The 20,963-nt window shown below is 38.9% G+C and overlaps 2 protein-coding genes across 3 annotated transcripts in view; one reads left to right on the top strand and one right to left on the bottom strand.

Moving 5' to 3' along the window:
• Positions 1-15,111, top strand: part of phactr1 (phosphatase and actin regulator 1) — a 42,596-nt gene extending 27,485 nt beyond the window's left edge. For both annotated transcript variants that reach the window (XM_047588113.1, XM_047588112.1), the window contains exons 3-13: positions 2,013-2,093; positions 2,906-3,028; positions 3,122-3,325; positions 3,406-3,667; positions 5,514-5,734; positions 7,183-7,339; positions 9,929-9,984; positions 10,084-10,145; positions 12,045-12,185; positions 12,263-12,339; positions 13,795-15,111. In XM_047588113.1, the coding sequence (XP_047444069.1) occupies positions 2,013-2,093; positions 2,906-3,028; positions 3,122-3,325; positions 3,406-3,667; positions 5,514-5,734; positions 7,183-7,339; positions 9,929-9,984; positions 10,084-10,145; positions 12,045-12,185; positions 12,263-12,339; positions 13,795-13,810 (1,400 nt within the window). In that variant the 3' untranslated portion in view covers positions 13,811-15,111. The remainder of the gene's footprint in view (positions 1-2,012; positions 2,094-2,905; positions 3,029-3,121; positions 3,326-3,405; positions 3,668-5,513; positions 5,735-7,182; positions 7,340-9,928; positions 9,985-10,083; positions 10,146-12,044; positions 12,186-12,262; positions 12,340-13,794) is intronic.
• tbc1d7 (TBC1 domain family, member 7) lies at positions 13,842-20,882 on the bottom strand. Its single transcript, XM_047588114.1, has 8 exons — positions 20,575-20,882; positions 20,264-20,417; positions 19,556-19,636; positions 19,226-19,416; positions 18,380-18,517; positions 17,345-17,490; positions 16,795-16,924; positions 13,842-15,430 (listed from the first exon to the last, which is right to left on the bottom strand). Exons 2-8 carry the CDS (start codon positions 20,373-20,375, stop codon positions 15,344-15,346), a joined length of 885 nt encoding a protein of 294 aa, XP_047444070.1. The 5' UTR covers positions 20,376-20,417; positions 20,575-20,882; the 3' UTR covers positions 13,842-15,343.
• Positions 20,883-20,963: the final 81 nt, after the last annotated feature.

Below are 20,963 nucleotides of genomic sequence, written 5' to 3'. Positions count from 1 at the left end.
AGTAAACAACCATAAAAACCAGAGTCTGATCATTTCTATGGAAGTGGGCAAACTTACAAATTCAGCAGGGGATCAAATACTTATTTCCCCCACTGTATATAAAATGTCTAATCAACCAGAGATTTTGCGACCACCCTGCAGTGTCTCTGCGGACCCTCTAGGGGTCATGGACTCCTTGTTGAAGGCCTATAATATAGATTAATATTGTTTTTTGAATCAGTTTGTCCAATTAATTATCACTGTCTTCTGATGTACATATTTACAACTTGTATTTTAAGCTGCATTTAAAATTTCTCCGTGAACGATGTAGAATGTTGCAATGTATCGCGATATCATAATATCGCAATAATGTCTCAAGTATCGTGATACGTATCGTGATACGTATCGTATTGTAAAGTCTTTGCCAATGCCCAGCTCTACACCGACGGATCCTGAGTCTCTTTTTAAATGTAAAATCTGGAGCGTAATTCAGTGTTTGGTGGTTAATACTTGAAAGACGTCACAAACACGACTCTGAAACCTTTTTCATTCCCACGCTGCTGCTTTCTGTGTTTCGCTCTGGGAAATATTCAGGTTGTCCTTCATTTATATAAACGCATCTACGTCCGACTCGACTGAAAACGTTGAATCGAATGAAACCTCGTGATTCCCAACTGAAAACTCTCATTAACGCAACTGCAAATTGATTTTTTTTTTTTTCCATTTTAAGAGAAAAGGTCTAGTGGAGAATGAAATGCAGTACAAAGCCTGGGCCGTAATTTACAATTCACCAAGGTTGGTTCTTCAGATGGCTTTTAATACAACATATAATGGAGGACGGTGTTCACGGCGTCAGGCAGCAGCGAATTCATTTGTTTATATGCACCAACCAGCCACAACATTATGACCACTGACAGGGGAAGTAAATAACATTTAAACCATGTTGTGACATTTCAGAGTTCTGCTGGGAAACATTTGACATTTATTCGTGTGGATGTTACTTAGACATGTAGCTTCTACTTAGACCAGATGCAGCCTGACACAGACACGCACACACAAAAACACTTCAGGAAGAGCTAAAAACAAACATGACTTGGCCTCCAAATCCACTAGATCCCAAACTGATCAAGTGTCTGATCCATACTTTTTATTAAAATGACACCCAAATCTCATTTTATTGACTGAAAACTAGAGATGCACAGTGAAATTCTGTGCCAACGTTTGTCATTTTGCCCAATGCAGATTTTTTTTCTGTTATTTACACATTACTGAACTGTTTTTAAGTCTTTCATCTCTTCATCCCAACAAGCACAAATTCAATCAGTCAGTTTTACGAAACTAAAACAATCTTTAATGTCACTTTGACATTTAATAGAATTTTTAATTATTTTTAATTAATAACTCGAGCTAATTCTTCAGTATTACATTGTCCAACAAAATAATTTCACTGGTTTTAGCCTGATTTAGAACAATGAGAAGATTTTTTCAGTACCTGAATTGCCCAATAAAAAATATATATTTTGTGAAAATAAAAATATATTAAGTGTGAATGTAAAAACGATGGGAAAATAAAATATGTTAATAATAAATAAAAATTACTGTATTTTGATTGGCACACAAAACAAATACAAACAGCCGATGTATCAGTGCATCCCTGCTGAAAACACTTTGAAACAGACTCTAATTTGATCTTGAAATGAACTTACAGGCCTAGAAATGTACTTACATTTACAACTAACAGATATGAATAAACAAATACATAACTACAATGTTTCTATTCATCTGTTTGACTGGGTTGTCTTTGTCTACTTTGAGAATCTGCTGAGATTTTGAGCTTTTTTTATGCAGAAATGTAGAAAATACTGAAAAGCGCAAAAAGTTGAGCTTCACTGTCATCAATAAACTTAAAGTGATTCATGTTTTGATGGATCCACACGTGTCTGAGGAGATCATTGGTTTGGTGCCCTGGAAAATTCCTCTGAACGTCATCTTCTCCTTCTCCTTGTTGTGACGTCCTCTGTGTGTCTCCTCAGTGCTGGAGAGGAAGATGTCCACCCGTCAGAGCAGAGAGGAGCTCATCAAGAAAGGACTCCTGAAGGAGGTTTACGAGAAAGGTGACGTTTAGATTCTCGTCTTCACCGTCACATCTGGTTGTTTCAGTCTGAAACTGACCAGTGAAACCAGCCTTTTGTTCATTTTCCAGACTGTGGTTCACGGTGATGCTGGATAAAATATTTATTTCGACCATTTTCAAACAATATTTGTCACGTAATCATCACCGTTTGATTTGTTCCGCGTATCAAGGAAATTAGAGGAAAAAAACTGTTTTACTGGGCTGAAAGTAGCATTTATTTCATTATTAATTAATCAGTTGGAACTGAATTGCTACTTCTCCCTTTTATTTCTAACTGAACATCTTTGAGTTGTTAAAAAACTAAAAAAACAACAAAATAAAGGCGATGATTGCTGCTCTAACGACTGTAACAAGTTAGAATTTATATATATTTTTCAATTTGCCGTTTTTTCCGAGAAAGTAAATATAAACGAGACGGCACAAAATAATGTGCTCTCACAGAGAGTGAAGTTCACTCCATTATAAAAGAAATGCACCCATTTACTAAGAGTCCAAATTATTTTTATTGTTTTATTGTTATTATTTTTTTTATTTATTTAGGATATTTAAAAATTCTTGACATTCCAATTACAATGTTAAATACTCGTGAGAAATAAAAGTTTATTACTTTTGAAAGGATGTTCTTACATTATTATGCCATATTCTCATTAAATTAGTGGAAAAATAGTATAAAAATAATATTATAATATTGGCAATATATCAAAAGTCGTCATGGTGACAGGCCTACGCGTCCACGCGTTCATTGTTAAACAGATAAAATCCTTCATCCGCTTCCATCTCTTCTCTGTGTAGAAGGTTCGTCTCCGTCCGTCCGTGAGGAGGTGAGGATGGAGAACGGTCGCTCTCCGGTTCTCGGCTCCAGCCTGTCGGAGTCTGAAGGTGCAGAGCTGATGGAGGGAGCGGCATCGTCCGTAGGTGGGTAGGCAGCGAAGCCGGAGCCTCCTCGACCTCTTGTTTTTTTACGCAGCTCCCGCGGCTCCTGACTGGTTTGTGTTCTTCTGACCTCAGGTCCTCTGGACTTCCAGATGCCCGGTGACGGTGCATGTCACCAGGACCACGGCCAGAAACCCAGCCAGGCACTGCCCACGAAGAAGCCGGCGGCGTATCCGTCCGACGGGGGCGAACCCACCATCTCCAGACCTCCAACGCTACACAAGCAACCTCCTGCTCTGCCGCCCAAGCCTTTCAGCAGGCTACCCAATCACATCACAGGTGCGTCTGTCTCCCCCTCGTCCCCCACGGCTGCGTCCCCCCCGTTCGCGTCTCTTAACCCCCGTTCCCCCTCGTTGCAGACGGCGGCCCCGTGAAGCTGCCGTGCATGTCGGCCAAGCTGTCTCCTCCTCTACCTCCAAAGAAGCTCATGATCTCCGTCCCCGCGGGGAGCATGGAGCCCTCGCCGCTCGCCTTCCAGAAGTGCCCCGCCCCCCCCGGCCACACCCCGATGGGCGGACACTCGCTGCCGTACGGGACGCTGCCGGTTCCCCTCCACCCGCCCAGCCGCATCATAGAGGAGCTCAACAAGACCCTGGCCCTCACCATGCAGAGGTTTGAGAGGTGAGCGGGCGCACGAGATATTAAAGCGATCATCAGCATCATCGCTTTCTTATTGACTCTGTTACTGAGTCTGTTAAAAAACAGAAAATAGTTCAAATAAATGCATTCAGTTCCTCTGAATCCATCCTTTTTTCCCCTAATTGACTAAAGCTATTATTTAATTAGGAAAATAGCTGCCAATTAACCAGCTTCTGATTATCTATTTGATTAATCAAACTGCTCAGTGACCCCGAGTGACCTTTGCTAAGCAGCGTCCATTATAACCACAGGGGAGAAAAAACAAACCAGTATTAACTTTCATGTTAATTCTCTTTTCAAAAGCAGCTTTTCATGTTTGTGACTGTGGTTAAAGGTTTAGTGATGTTAGCTCAGTGTTTGTGTGATATTACTGGAGTATGTGATGTAACTTCCTTCCTTTTTCTTTCTGTTATCATGTCTGAATATACATCATATAGTTTCGTACAACAACAACTTTAAAATATTTCTCGCGTTCTCTATTTTATGTTTTACTTCTCTCAGTAAATGTAACTCTTAGACAAACAATAGGGGTCTCAAACATAAGGCCAGAACTGTCCTATCAGAGGGTCTAGTCTGAACCGCAGGATGAATTAAACGCAGAACAGGACTAAACAGCAGATGGAAACTTGCAGAAATTGACTGGAACTGCAGTTTTTCAATAAAAGCAACTGTAAATTAAATAAATTCATAATTTCTCCACTGTATTAGTGAGAGTAGAGGACAGAAGAAAACACCCAGAACTACAGAGCAGACAGAGATACGCTGCAGTTAAACTTATTTTTCATAAAATATCTCCAGTTCATAACATTTTACAGAACATTTCCTGACATATGACTTTATATAATAAATGAACGGACGTATAGAACGTTACCATAAAATAAATAAATAAAATGTCTCCAGTCCAAACATTTGCATAACTGGACTAAAACTAAGGGAAAGTTGGGATTTTTTATTTTTATTTAAATATTTTACAGAACATTTCCTGACTTATATAATACATGAATTACAGGATTTATAGCAGTATAAGTTACCATAAAAGACAAAAACTTAATAAAGATATAATAATTCAATTAAAATTAAATTTTATAATAATTAAAAATAATAATATAATAAAAAGGTAAATAAATAAACATAAAGACATAAACATACACATATCCCACAAGTATAAAAAAGAAAAGTAAAGTATAAAAACAAAACAGGCAAATGTAAAGCAAACTAAAAATGTAGGTAAATGAAAAAGTGAAACAACAAAACATTTAAACATAAGAATAACTTCTAGTCTAGATATGTCTAGACAGTACATGTCTGATACTTATACAGTTAGTTTCATACGTTGAATTGAATCAACATAAATCTAATTTACATATTCTCAACCTTCAGACTAGATTCTGTTTATCTCATAGATGTGAAGCTTCTTTTCTAAATGCGTGAAGGGAAGAATCCTCTGTGCTGTTTCCACCTTCCCTCGTCTCTTACTTATCGAAGCTTATTGGTTCCATCCCTCTCCTCCACCACCTCACCCCCTCCTCATTCATCAGTTTGATTTGTGGCCTGTCTCAGGATTCATTATCCTCAGGCGCCCTGGCTCCGCTCGGAGGCGGCGGGTGTTGTTGATGGTAGCCGCCTCCTTTATTTGGACAGATCGCTCTTCCCGTTGCTCCGTGCTCGACTGGATGGAAACGTTTAGTATTTAGAATCTGTGCGTCGCGGTCACATGTCCTCTCGTCCGGTCTCCACCTCGTGGTCTGTTATTCTATGACTCGAGCTCATTTCACGGGGCGCTGAGCCCACACCTCCTGACCTCCGACCTTTCCCACCGACCCTGCAGCTCCATGATGCACGGCGTTCCCACGGTGATGATCGAGTGCGACGACGACAAAGAGAACCTCCCCAACGAGGCCGACTACGAGGACCTGCCGGGCATGTACAAGGACGAGGACGAGGAGGAGGAGGAGGAGGAGGAGGAAGAGGAGGAGGACGACGAGGAGGAAGATGATGAGGAGGAAGAGGAGGACGAGGACGAGGATGAGGACGATACACTGTTTACAAGTAGGCACCTTTTTACCTTCAAATCAAAAATTAGCTTCATGTCAACTTCACCTCGAATGTGCAACTTAATGAGTTTCCCACAACACCTTGTTTCACAGTAAGAGCATCATTAATTATTAAGATTTATCTTCACTGACACAGCAGGGACCTCATAATTTGAAAAGGATGCAGATCGTGTTAGGTTTGTATTAACAGCGTCATGCAGCAACTTTGGACAATGCAACCGGGAGTGAGATCTCTTAATAAAATACAGTAACTTACACTTGTGAAACAGATTAATTAATAGTTACTCTGTAGTTTAGGTAGATAAAAGTCTCAGTCTTATTTGAGTAAAATAATCCTATTTCTATAAATGTCATATTTTATTATCGCGGACCACCAGGGGTCTGTTAATTCTATCCTCACTGCTCTAACATATCAATGTATATTTATGAAGCAGCTCTTTTTTTATTATGTGCTTGTGTCTCCATATGTTTGCCCGAGCTCCGTCACCGATGCATTTAAAAACCCAGAGCTGCAGCCTGCGGTCAGGTCTATGAATTATTTATCACAGCAGCAGTATTGTTTAGTTTATTTTAGACAAATGAATACGAAGGAAGGGAAGTCAGAATAAAAACTAGATGAATCTCATTGTGGAGAAAAAAATAAAGAAAATCCTCAGACGTAAAACCAAGTTTTTGTGTCCTTCAGTATTTTCTACATTTCTGCATAAAAATGACTCAGAACATCCTGGAAGTAGAAACAGAAAACCCAACCAAACACATGAACCAGAAATATCCTACCTGTGTATTTGTTTATTCAGGAAAACGAGCCAATATTACATATCTGTGAGTGAGTGCAGCTGTACAATGACAAGTTAATTTCAAGGCTAAAAGGTGTTTCACATCTGCACCAGATACTGAAATCAGCTGTTGCATCTCACAGATACGAACAAATGATTCATTTTCCTGAAAACATAAATGCACAAGAATAATATTTCAGTTTCGTTTATTCTTTCTGTCTACTTTCGTGACTTGTTGTTGTTAAAAGAGTTGTCATTTTCAGCTGCAAGGACCCGAAAGAAACGACAAAAAAACGTAAAGATGCAGTAGTTGACTTTGTTTGGCCACTAGGGGGCAGAACAAATAATTAAAAAAAATAGACACAAAGGGTCCTTAAGATGTCACGGCTAACATGTTAGCATTAATCAGCTAATTACACATCCTGCAGGCAGAGAGCTACATCTCAACAGACATGACTCGAGTGTTCACATCTTTTCAGCTCTGATTTGTTCTCCACCAGATTTATGTTTAAGCTAAAGCAAACGTTCTAAAAGCGCGTTGCATTGGACGTGTAGTTTCAGGGAAAAGAAACACTCAAGCAGCGTAATCTGACTGTTTAGATCATCATTTAAATCCTAGCTGAGATGAGGGCGTACGTCCTTTTCCCCTGTCACATGTTCATCATAGGCACACTGGCCATGAGGGTTTTACGAAAAGACTCTCTCGCCATCAAGCTGAGTAACCGCCCGTCCAAGAGGGAGCTGGAGGAGAAGAACATCCTGCCCCTGCAGTCGGACCAGGAGCGCTTCGAGTCCCGGCAACAAACGGCCACCAAGCTGACCAGGTGAGCCTTTGGAGAGTTAAAACCTGCCTGACTCCACCTGCAGGCCCAGTCACCTGCAAAGAGTTTCAGACCGTGTGAGCTTTGACAGCTGTGACCTGGCGGCTACGGGGACGAGATGATGGATGGTGAATCATAGAGAGCTGAGGGATTAGAGGTGAAGAGCAGGACACCGAGACTCGAGGAAAATAAAGAGAAGACGAGTGTGGAGGGCAGGAAAATACAAATACAAAACAGCTGATGGATTCTTTTGTTGGGCGCCATGTTTGCTACATCTAAGGTTAGATTCTACAGTCAGTGCGTTAACATGCAGAGCTTAATCGAGCTTTGCTCAAAATTATACTTTCTGACTACAACCCTTGTCCCAGTTTACATGCAGCGCAAGAAAATCTAATAACAGTTCTCCTCCTCCACACTAGGGGGCGATAGGTGTCTTTTCAGCGGGTTAATACCACGTTAATACGGCCCGATTTCCGGGTTGACCTATTATGCGATATAATAAACTAGAGTCGTTCATGCGTCAGACCGGCATTTAAACAACAACCAGACGGATAATAGTATTTTTTTTAATCTCGTACGTAATGTTCGCGCTACTTCTGGTGCAGGTAAGATCCGCGTTATCTCTCAGACGGTTCTTCTAGCGGCTCCGTTTCTCTTCTTCTTCTACGCCCGGCTTTCTTGGACGTTTTAGTTCCGGGGTCACACGCCACCGAGGCGGTCGTGGAGCATGTGCATACGCATTATCCGATGAAAACTCGATTCCAATCGCATTATCTGGGCTCAATCGGATAATGAGAACTTCAGTTTTAATCGGAGTAACGTGTTTACATGCACTTAAATTCTCCTGTTACAGTCCGATTAAGGCAATAATTCGTTTTTTTTTCACGTGCATGTAAACGCACTGAGTGTAACCCTATGGGGCAGATGTGTTATGTTGAAATAAATGTCTTATTTTCACCATTAACGGGCCTATAAATGTTATTACCAACGTCTGTCAATATGTAAAAGATCCTCACTTAAATATCCCAGCGTCTACTTCCTTTAAATATCTTAAATGAGCTGTAAAATGCTTTGTAGCCCAATCACCTCATCAGTCATGGAGCTGTGTTTACCTTCTCCTCAGTCTTCATGTTCATCCATTACCGTTCAAAAGAAAAATTATAAATACTCAGAAATAGTCAAAATTAAACTAGTCTTACCATTATTTAGTATTATCATTATAACATTAGCACATTAGCTATGATAACTTAGCAGTAACTGAGGTAAAGTTACGTGTTAGTTAAATGTGTCTTTCTACATGGACATAAATTACATGAACACATGAGTTTCACAGTATATATGATACTAGCTGCTATTTTTCTAAGCCTTTAGTCTAGATAACTAGCTAGCATGAGGCTAGGTTAATTTCAAACTTCATTTGAGATCAAGTTTCACATTAATGACTTTATTTTCTTATATAAAAATCTTAACAAACGTCACAGAGAGACATATTCTACCTGTAGTTAAATGACACCGTTGTGCAGCCAGAAAACATTTCCCCGTCTCCGGCTGATCTCCCGACCCCCTCTGTGCTCACAGCCTGCAGAGTCGGCATCTTTTCTTTTTGTCTCCATCCCAGCTATCAGTCACCCTACCTCTGCTTTACCTCTGCTTTACCTCTGACTCAGCTTCTACAGGCTCCGTGAATTCACAGAATACTGCCTCATAAAAGTGACATTACACGCTCAGTCAGCTCGACTGTCCACAGAGAGAGTCTGAAGAATAAAGATCAGCTGCAGCATCCAAACATTAAAACTATATATTGGGCTCAGGAGGTGCTTCATAACTCTTGAAATATTTTTGATATATATATATTTACGTTCTGTAGACTTTGATTAAGAGGATTGATGTGTATAATTGTGTATTGACTTTAGTTGTTTAATATTTACTATTTTTACATTTTGGTTTTTCGTTAATTTGTTGTATTTATTTTAGTTGAATTATTATTTTTATTTATTTAATATTTAAAATGTATTTTTTTGTTATTTGTTCCATTTGTTTTTTTTCTTTATTTGCTGTATTTATTTAATTTTAGTTGAATTATTATTTTTATTTATTTAATATTTAAAATGTATTTGTTTGTTATTTATTCCATTAGTTTTTTCTTTATTTGCTGTATTTATTTAATTTTAGTTGAATTATTATTTTTATTTATTTAATATTTACTATATATTTTATTTGTTTTTTATTTGTTGTATTTGTTTTTTCTTTATTTGCTGCATTTATTTATTTAACTTTAGTTAAATAATTATTTTTATTTATTTAATATTTACTATTTATTCATTATATTTGTTTTTATGTATTTGCTTTACTTATTTACTTTTAGTTGAATAATTCTTTTTATTAATTAATTTATTTATTTATTTGGGTTTTGTGTGACTAACCTGACACTCAGATGTGACATCAATGTTGATTCTATATTTTTATGCCTTGTGTTGTATATCTCACTGTCTAGAATGTTCAAAATGTTCTATAAATAAAAAAACAAACAAACATTAAAACTATATAAAAAAAATAAGCGTCTTTAAATAGATGTAATCTGTGTCTTTTCAGGCGGTTGAGTCAAAGGCCGACAGCGGAGGAGCTAGAACAGAGGAACATACTGAAACGTACGTCGCTTCACATGTAACAAATAGAAAAGAAAAAACAGTCAAAGGTAAATAAATCGTTGCCGTGTGTGACTGTTGTGTTTCTGCTTTTCCCTCCAGCTCGAAACGACCAAGAGGAGCAGGAGGAGAAGAGGGAGATCAAGAGACATTTATCCAGGAAGGTAAGACAGAGGCTCTGATCGCGTTGGCTCGTTTATTTCATAAGCCAGCGGCTAGATAGGCATCAACACGGTTGCCGTGGTGACGGCGCTGCCACCGTTCAGGCTGCAGCTCTTTGAATGGATGATAGTATTAGCGGTTACATCATCCCCGTTATTCTGTTTGTGGGATCGTGTCCATCCGAGGACTGTTTCTATGATTGTGTTAGAGGAGAACAGCTGCCACTGTATCGATGATATTTCATTATATGTATTGATGGATGCAGCTGCACAGCAGTGATCCCTCCTCCTCCTCCTCCTTCTCCTCCTCCTTCTCCTTCTCCTCCTCCTCCTTCTCCTCCTCCTCCTCCTCCTCCTCCTCCTCCTTCTCACTGTTTTGTATTTATATTTAGTCTCATACAATCATTCAATAATTCCAGTTTAGGTCATGTTTTTAAATCGATATCTGAAGACGATGATGAACAATGACCTAATTAGTTTATTATTATTATTTAGAGGGAGTCAAGGGCTAAATCTAGTCATTGGTTCTTTGGTGTAAAACCGAAGCCATTGAATGAGAAGGTGCTGATAATTAAAATTAAAAGCTTTTTCTTATTTAATTAGTTTTTTCTTTATTTGCTGCATTTATTTAGTTACTTATAGTTGAATTATTCTTAATTATTTTAATATTTACTATTTTTTGTTTTTTATTTATTTGCTGTATTTATTTATTTAGTTTTAGTTGAATTATTCTTATTTATTTAATATTTTTATTTTATTTGTTTTTATTTTTTTTCTTTATTTGCTGTATTTATTTATTTATTTTTAGTTGAATTATTCTTATTCATTTAATATTTTTTCTTTATTTTTTAATTTTTCCTTTATTTAAAATTTTTTGTTTAAATATTTATTTATTTAGTTTTAGTTGAATTATTCTTATTTATTTTTTTTATTTTTTCTTTATTTTAAAATATATATATATTTTTTAAAATATTTATTTATTTAGTTTTAGTTGAATTATTCTTATTTATTTAATATTTTTTATTTTATTTGTTTTTGTTTTTTTCTTTATTTGCTGTATTTATTTATTTATTTTTAGTTGAATTATTCTTATTTATTTAATATTTTTTATTTTATTTGTTTTTATTTTTTTCTTTATTTGCTGTATTTATTTATTTATTTTTAGTTGAATTATTCTTATTTATTTAATATTTTTATTTTATTTATTTTTTTTTTTTTAATTTTTTCTTTATTTTCTGTATTTATTTATTTTTAGCCATTGAATCAGAAGTTGCTTGTTTATTTATTTGTAGTTGAATTAACTGAACTGAATGAAAATAATTAAGTGATCCAATTTCACCTAATAGGCAAAACATAATTGGATTCTGTTCCATTCTGATGCAGAACTAGAGAGATAAGTTTCTATGAAAGTGATAATTTTAGAGAACGGTGAAACTTTCCTTTTACCACCTGATCTCACATTTTTACAGGTTTTATTTTCTTTTAGTGGCCAAGTGGGTGTTAGTAAATGTCCCAGATATATATAACCTGCACAATTCATCAGGAAACAATGTAAGAGGCTGAAACACGACCAAAAGAACTGTCGTATTTGGAACAAGTGTATTAGTTTGATGTGTTGTGCAGCTGTAAAATAAACCTCTTTTGGTTTCTCGTATTTAACAAAAATAAGCAATAAAAATAGATTTGTTTGAGATCCTTTGCATATAATTGTTGCAAAAACTTAAAACATGTTGTTCAATAAAAAGTTGGTTCCCTCAAGAGAAATGAACCGAGTGATTTGACCCAGAAACCAGATCCTTGAAAACCTTTTCTGCACTTATAATCTTCTGAAGCGCATTCTGCAAATCATCAGTTTATTTCCCGCTGACCAGACTAACCTCTTCATTTCCTTTTACTCTCCAGCTCAGCCAGAGGCCGACGGTCGAGGAGCTGCGGGAGGCGAAGATCCTCATCCGCTTCAGCGACTACGTGGAGGTGGCCGAGGCTCAGGACTACGACAGGAGAGCGGACAAGCCATGGACCCGACTAACGGCCGCAGACAAGGTTCATTTAACACTAACCTGCAAAAGTGAATCCATTAGGTCTGTGAACTGGATCTAATCGTGTGTTTCTTCGTTCAGGCCGCCATCAGAAAAGAGCTGAACGAGTTTAAAAGCACAGAGATGGAGGTGCACGAGTCGAGCCGTCATCTCACCAGGTACGAAACCTAAACTCTTATCTAGACTGAAGCAGCACACAGTTAAAAAAAAATAAAAAGTGTCACGTTTGTCCTGTGGGTGGCGCCAGAGTTGAGTTAAACTTTTAGCCGCGTTTTCAACTTTTCTCAGTTCATGCTCAGCTGTGTCAGGCTCTGCTGCCGTCACATTGTTCAGACTGTGATTAGGAGCAGCCGAGTGTGAAGACTTCAAATTACCCTCCTGCTTGTAATATTGAGTCTGGGAATTTCAGGCTCTGCAAGCGGAGCCACACGGGTCTTCAGTCTCTGCACAAAACAGCAGAGCCAACAACGTTTACGACTCAGATTAATGCATGTTAGCGTGAACCGCGGGTTCATTAAATTCTCTATAAACATGGATTTTAAAATGTTAATTTTAAAACTCATTTGTTTTCAGAAACAAGAACTCAGCCCAAACCAGATACAGGTTTTATATAAATAACTGACTAAAAACTGAACATCTGGAACATCCTCTAACATCAGCATTAGGATCTGTATCTGGGCTTCGTGTCATGTTGAATGTCGACTAATATTTACTTGAACTTGATGAATTTTGGAAGCTGTTGGGAGTTTTGCACAGTTTGCCCTGATATGTGCTATTGTGATCGAGTTCTTGTTTCACCTACAGTGACAGTTCAAAGTCAACATGACCTAGAAATGCACAAAACCTAAATATCGCAATAAACAACTGGTAATGAGAACATGTGTTTCTACAAACCTCTCAAATATCTAAAGCTGAAACATTTTTACGCTCTCATGAGGTGGTTTTTCAGACTTATCCATATAAAAGTGTATGTCCCCGTCACTAGAGATGATGCAGGGTCCGTCTTTCTTAAAGCGAAGTCTCTCCAATGTGACGAGATTTTAAGAGAATTATGGGACAAAGTAGATGAGACTTCACGAGAGTTGCAGGTCATCCACATGTCATTTATGCCGTTGGTTTAAGCCTAAACCAACAATTAAGCAGTTCGCCCGTCACTTTCAAGGCGACACGTGATTCCAGTGGCTCTGGTTGCCTAGGCAACAGGCACAGTTAATGACGTCACTGCTGTCGCTCCCCGGTTATTGCATTATAATTTACACATCACTAAAACATGATGATTTTGTAAACAAATATGTGTGATTTTCATGAAAAAGTTTAATATTTTTGCATGCAATGCATGATGGGATATCCACCACCCGTTGAATGACCATCCGATGGTCGCTACTTTTAGCAGTGCTTTATGAAAATACCATCAACGATGCACTTACCCCGTCGTCAGATGCGGTTTAAGTTTCTGACAGGTGACGCAAACCTCAAAGACGCAGCATCCACGACTTTAGTTCCTACGACCAAATTCAGAGCAGGCGAGGAGCGTCGTGAATTTGGTCGTAGGAACTAAAGTCGTGGATGTACGACACTTTAACTTCAAACTCACCATTTTTTCGTCTCTGCAGGTTTCATCGGCCATAGAGCGGCTCAGTCCGACGTCCGCCGTGTTTTTAAATCTTCCCACCGAAGCCTCAAGTGTTCAAACCGCTACCTGCTGCCCTCGTACTGCTAACGACCTGCACCGCGTCGGCTTCAGGCTGACGGGTCGGCCTCAGCACGTGAGTTTGAGTCATTCAAGGAAACGAGAGGGACGGGAAAAAAAAAATGAAGATAAAAAAAAAATAATAATAAAACAACCTTTCAGATGGATTTAAAGTCGACTGTCGTCTCCTCAGCGGAGACTTTACGGACTTCTTGATATTCAAAAGCTTTTAATTGTCATTTTTTTTAAATGATGAAGAGGAGGTGTTACATTTACGTTACAGCACTTCTGTTTTTGAAACGAGCCTATCGGAGGTGGAAGTCTGAGCCAAGTCCAGGGACGTGGGAGATGAGAGTGGGGCGCCATTTCTTTCTTTTTTTATTACTATTATTATTCTTGGGGCTCAGTCGTGTTTGCCTCTTTGCCAGAGGAATTGAAGTATTTCCATCAGTGTGTAAAACAAGGCAGCTGAATCTGAAGCCAAATCTAAAAAAAAATCCTGATCAAAGTCCCAAAAATGCTTGAAATGAAAATTCTGATCTCCAAACCCCGTTCACGTCGATCACCTGAGCAATAACTCAAGATTCTCCCCATTCGTTTTGTCCGTCTGTTAACGGGGCTGCATTCAAGAGCGCTCACACATTCTCCAGATTTCCATTTAAAAAAAAAAAAAAACCAAAGCTGTGGAAGTCCCGACCTTGAATGCATCCCAGCGCGACTGCTGCCGAGGGTTCAGCGAGCCACTGTGCCTACAGTTTTGTTTACAGGGATTTAAAAAGTTGCCAAATTACCTTTATTTGATATAATATCTGTAGACACAGTAAACTGTTGCTGAGCTCTCTGCTGAAGGACATTTCATTTTCCTGAGACGAGCTTTTAAACGGCAGAAAACGTGGAAACCCTGCCACCTTACTTTTAGTTTTTTTTTATTGTTTATAGGTCAGAGTGGGTCCGTGAATTGACAGATGTGTTGGGGGAGAAGCTGTGTGTGTTTGTGTAATGACTGTGTGTACGAGAGAGCGCGTGCTTGTGGTACAAAGAGTCAGTAACTTTACTGACGCTTGTTCGTTTAAGAAAAAGATTTTGAAAGAATTCTAAGAGGATGTAAATAAACGAAGAGGCTTTTCAAATGTTTTTTTGTAAAGCAGAAAAACTGCATGTGGGTATTAATTTATTGTGAGTCTTCTATGATGTATGCAGTTTCTTAAAGAAAGAAACTTATTAAAAAATAATAAGTTTGTGCCTCCTTGTCTTCTTCTTCTTCTTCCAAACACACGTAACAGTTTGTCACAGTCCCGGGAGGAAGCTGCAAATCGTCCGTCATTATGAAAAGTTGCTCCAGAGTCTCGGGCTCATCAGACGCAGCCGGTGATGAGTTCTCAGCTCAGTCATGCAGAGGCAAAGCCCCCTGGAAGGTGAATTTCCCAGTGGATTGTGGGAAGTCATCGTCTCACCTCTGGTCTCCGGGTGGTTTACACAGCGTGCATCGGGGTCCCACAGTACTTGTGCCACAGGTCGATGGCTTTAGTCACGATGGCGTCCGTGTTTTCCTGCGGTATCTGGAAGAGACGGGGACGAGACAAAGGTTAAATAAAACGTCTACAAAGGCAGAAACTAATGTTAAGAGTGTAACAGTACGTAGGGATGGCGACCGATACTCGGTAACAGCACCGGTCGTTCCCAACCTGGGGTGGAGCCAGAGATCTCCGGCTTGTGGCGTTTGATTACGAGTAAAAAAACTAAATTTGATGTGGGATATTGTTAGGTTGGAGCAGGAGTTCATCTGCCAATGGAATGAGAGTAACGCAGCTTTCCCTCTAAACTAACATCACTAGCCAATCAGAAGTAGGGTGAGTCTCAGAAAGTTTGGTTGAGATTCAGCTGTGGCTGATGCTGCATTCAAGACAACTTGGGAAAAATTAGCTTCGAGTTGTCAAATTCAGAAATTACTACTTCCAAAATACAAATAAATAACTGCTGCACACGTTTTAATGTTAATGGTAAATGGTGACGATATACCAAACTTATTTTTTTCTCCGAGTTAAACCAGAAGTCTGACATTTACGAGTTGGAACACAGAATTTTCGAGTTTCATGAAGGCATCATCTAAGTCACTGTTGTCGGAAAGATGGAGAGTAAAATTATGAAGCTTGGAGAATGTGTCCTAACTGTAAACAAAGGATTTAAAAATAATAACTAATATTAAATGTTAGGATGTAAATTTTGCAATTTAGAGTTAGAATATGATATAATTTGAAGAATTATTCCATTACCAATTTAGTTTCAAATTAAGTAGCTTAGCTTAGTTTGGCTGGAAATCCTGACACGCCCCATGCAACTGCTTTTAATATGATAGTTTGCTGTGAACTTTAATATAAAATATATTTTATAAATATATATATTCACCGACACCCACGCCTAACAGTACGCGTGTGCATCCGAATAGTTTCCCACAAAATTAATTAGGATTCACTTGACTTAATGCATGTTGTCATCCAAATGATTTCTGTCAAAAATAATCTCATTTGTCCACTCAGAGACAACAGTGTCTTCTTTGTTTGTTTTTTTGTCTGTGCACCAGATGGTGTTTCTCTGTAAAACAGGTCAATTTAACTTAATTTAAATGGCTGCTGTGACGTCAGCTAAAGGTGAGGACAGGTCAGGACAAGGAAGGTGTGTGCTTTCAATACAGCACAAATACTACAGCCACAACCAGCTGGCACATATGTTCTGCATGAAAGGAAATAACTGCACTAGTCTGTGCATTATTCTACTATTAGCTGGGGCCTAGGTAACTAAGAGCACTGACCTCTCCTGAATCCTGCTAATCTGAGTTTGTCTACACTTTAGAGCACAATCATCTAACATACCAACATCTGATTTATGTCTGCAGTCGAGAGTAAGTACCAAACTGTTTACTCACGTTACACAAGAACTTGACCACGCCATCTGACCGGTTGATGCCCATCAACACGATCTTGTAGCTGAGCAGGATCTCCAGAGCCACAAACACCAGGATCTTACAGGAGCCGCTGATCACCTTGTCCCACACCCTGAGTGTGATGAACAGCAGATACAGTATTAATATGCATGACGGGATCATGAAGGAGTCGTGGCTTTTAGAAAACATAACTCTTAAACGAGCCACGTTGCGTTTTAAACATGCAGATTTAGGAAGGAATGAAGTCTGCAGGATTCATTTTTACACTGAGAACGTGGCTGTTTCTTTCTTTTTTCTGCTCCATAAACGTGATAAAAGTGCTTGTAACAAAAGGCTGCACAGAATCAGACTAACCTAAGACATAAAATACATCATTTTGGTGGCAATGTTGCCCAATCAGAGCCAAGTATTAATAGATTAATAGATGAGTAAACAGAGGGTCAACATGCCAGACCTGCTGATTTTAACCAGAGTGCATGTATCCAGGCATAAATACACTTGAAGGAACCTGTGGAGGGAACAGGAAACTGACCTCTGCAGGCTGGATTCAGGGAGGCAGCCAGCGAAGCAGCGTCTGAACCAGAGGTTGTAGGGCAGCTGACTCAGGGCCCCTTTGTTCTTCAGGTGGTTCAGGAGTCGAGGTTCCTCCTGACTCAGATAATGCTCCAGGCTCTTTGGCTACAGCAGGACAGAAAGGGACGGAAAACAAAGCCTTAGTTCACAGGGACACACCTGAAATAACCAGAGTGATGCTGCTATTTTACAAACGTAATTCAGAAAATGCTTTGGGTCCTTTCCATCGCTGGCGAAGGTTCAACACTACACACGTGAATCCACAGCTCAAAGAGACATTCATTTTATCAAGATGAACATAGTGCATGAGCCTCGTCTTTGCCCTCGACACTTCACCAAAGGCAATTTAGAATCACATCTGTGCCACTGCTCATTAGGTACAGAAGAGGTGTTTTTATGCACAACTGTCGTTATTTACAGCATCTCCACCACCTTAATATAAATCACTGTGGTGAAATCTAAATCATTGTTGTTACATTTTTAAAAAATGTCATTAAACCATTAAATCTTCAGCCTCCAGTCTACCTGCAGCTGGCTTCAGAAAACTGTACACCTTATATAAATAGGCAGAAATACTTCTTCTGATACAGAAAATTAGTATGAATGTTTTTTTTTGTGTCATGCACACAGATGCAGAACAACGAGGAAATGTAAAACGCTTCTCAGCTTCTTGGTTTGTAACTTTTTCCCTCATAGAAAATGTCATGTCTGAGAGAAGTAAACACAGTTGAAGTCAGAATTTTACACACACAAAAGTGTCTTTTTGGAAGACGCAGTTACAAAGCTTTAACTTCCTGGTCGGTGTCCAATAATCATCCTTTCATCTTCTTAAAAATCACCTGCTTTAGAGTTTTATAAAGCGCCCACGAAGTCCAGGAACTGGACATTAAAACATATTACTATCTACTTACGTCTACTGATTGCATCTGAAAGCTCTTAAAATATCCAATCTAGGGACCATTTGTGTTTTAGTCAAACTAAACGTAACACTCACAAGGTGAGGTATGGAGTCTCCAAACTTGGCGTAGAACTGATTGACGAAACACTTGATGAGCCAGTAGCAGTCCACGGGATCGTCCACGATCTCCTCCATGGCTCGGCTGATGGACAGGAAGTCTTCGTTCTGTTCATCCTGAGGAAAAAAAAAATAATAATTCAAAATGCAAAACACACAGAATAAAGAAATCACAGAAAATTGGCTGGAATTTTAGAAATGCATTTAGTAGAATTTAACCAGGCTGACACAACTTCTCAAAATAGATATATGACTCAATGACTGAGTTAAAAACATCACATCTAAACATAATTCTTTTAATAATTATTTAGGTCATTTATATATGTAAATGTGATGTAAATTCTGATGAAGTATGAACAACTGTGAGTGATTGCAGCACATTCTCTCCATCACTGTGAGTCTGAGTGGTTTCCTTGATTAATTATGACGCCAATTAATATAATTAATCAGTTACTGATGTCGTAATGGCTGCAAGTGATGATCTTACATAAATCTTTGCGTGCCAGTCATGATGAAAAGCTGCCAACTTCAAGTATGTGACTTCAAAAGAAACTACATGAACAATAATTCTTTAACCTGGATGTTAAATAAAAGTGTAAAAAAAATCATTGTGCTTTTGATACAATCTGGAAATGTGAACCTCTTCATACATTCCTAATGACAGTCATGTATAAACCAGGTTCTAAATTTTTATTGTCCCATTCACTATTTTGTAACGATTTCCTCTCTCATTAGTTCTTCAGTTGAGCAATTTAAAAACACACCTGTAATATAAATTCATGACCGAGTGTTTTATCCAGCTCACAACGACATGCTTTGTCTTACCGGAGGCGAAGTCTCGGAGCAGCGTGGGAGGACCTGGCTCTCCAGCTGAAACATGCGCAGGTAGACGTGGGTGGAAGGTGTGGAGGAGTTGATGTACCTCATCACCTCCAGAGCCTCCAGGATGTCTTGGTACTGCTCCTTCCTGTAGCCTCCCACTAGGGCATGGGAGTCACTGTGGGGAGGCAGGATGCCTGCAGGAGCAGCAGTGTGGGAATCAAGGGAATGCACCCAGGAATGATTTCAATTTATGCTGACTTTGTAGTCATTATCTTAGTCTGTTCTGGACAATGTCTTTGAGCTGACAGTATTTCTATTATGTCTGCTTCTTACCCAACAGTACTTTCCACACATGGATCCTATACATGGAGGGGAGAGGGAACCGTTGACTGAAGGTGCTCAGCTTTTCTAGATCTGTAAGAAAGTAAAACAAGCTGTGTTGGTTCAGCTAATGAAGAAATGAATGTGTATTATTGACACTTTCTGAGTTTAACCCTTTATGGGGCAAGGAACCTTGTATGGTCACTTCAGCACACATTTTAAATTGCATCGCTGTGTCTCTGGGTAAAGTTTAGAAGCAAATCAGGTTCAGTTATGGTCTGCAAGGTCCACCTCTGCATGAACGCTGAGCATAACTGATTTATTAGGTAACATGAAGAAGAAGTGGCCTAGTGTTGACAAATGTGATAATGCTGACAAGTATCAGCACTTCGATTCTATTCCACATGGTTTTCTGACATCCTACGATAAACGGTTGAGATTCCTTTAAGCTACATTGTAGACATTGGCATTACAGATGCAAATAATGTGCAATTAGGACCCAAATGTCTCCCACTAACAACGCTGTGTTGTCAGACACCACAGGACGCTCTCAGAAGTGTCCATTCTCTATTTTGGAGACCTACACAATATTAGGAAGGTGGTCATAATGTTATGCCTGATCTGTGTATGTCATATCACTGCACAACAGATGTCCCTGTTTCCATGGACTAAGCTGCTGTTCGTGCTGCATTAATAGCAGTGGTGTCAGCATGTACCCACCCAGAGGATTGTCCTTCAGGAGTATTTCCAGAGATTTCTTCTCCTCCACTCCTCTGAAACCAACTTTTTCATAGTAAGCAGAGCGGAAGTTTCTCTGAGGGTCGTCGGCCATGACGTCCAGGACATTCCCAGGTCTTCAGTGTGAGACTTGACTCTGCGATTAGACGACACAATTTTTGTTTTTAGCATTTACGCTGCGTTTATTTCACGTAGCGCGAGAAGGCGTCAACACGGCTGCTCATGTCAATAATTTTTACATTACACGTATAGCCACAAATCATTACAGAATTATATTTAAAATATTCTCCTACCTTGTTGTGTTTCTATCGTGTTTCCAGTTTGAAGTCTAGTAGTCCACAGCTAGCTGCTAGGTTGCTGCATGCCTTTAGCCAACAAGCTAACGTTAGCTTGGATAAAAACAAGCAATTTAAATAAAGTAAATTAAATAAAACAAAAGCCCCTTTCACTAATGTTCATATTAATTCCTAAACAATTGTGCGGCATTTAAATAAACGTCATTGTAACAGTAGTACATGGCCAAACTGACGAGTCTGTCTACTACATGCTAATCTATGTTGTTATCAAAACACATCCGGGTTATCACAGCACATCCGGGTAATACCTTCGGAATAAAGTCGACGCCGGAAACTGAAGCGTAAACGACCCATACATATATATAGTAAACGACCGCGTACGAACA

The sequence above is a fragment of the Mugil cephalus genome, chromosome 6, assembly GCF_022458985.1.
Source record: "Mugil cephalus isolate CIBA_MC_2020 chromosome 6, CIBA_Mcephalus_1.1, whole genome shotgun sequence".
Taxonomy (NCBI): domain Eukaryota; kingdom Metazoa; phylum Chordata; class Actinopteri; order Mugiliformes; family Mugilidae; genus Mugil; species Mugil cephalus.
This window is presented reverse-complemented; position numbering and strand designations above follow the sequence as displayed.

Bases quoted from the DNA above. Each gene is read 5' to 3' on its own strand.
- tbc1d7 (XM_047588114.1), bottom strand. From the start codon at position 20,375: ATGGCCGACGACCCTCAGAGAAACTTCCGCTCTGCTTACTATGAAAAA. The intron at 19,417-19,555 runs GTAAGAAGCAGA...CTGCTCCTGCAG, and splicing joins TGTGTGGAAAGTACTGTTGG to GCATCCTGCCTCCCCACAGT. The intron at 17,491-18,379 runs GTGAGTGTTACG...GTCCTGCTGTAG, and splicing joins GAGACTCCATACCTCACCTT to CCAAAGAGCCTGGAGCATTA.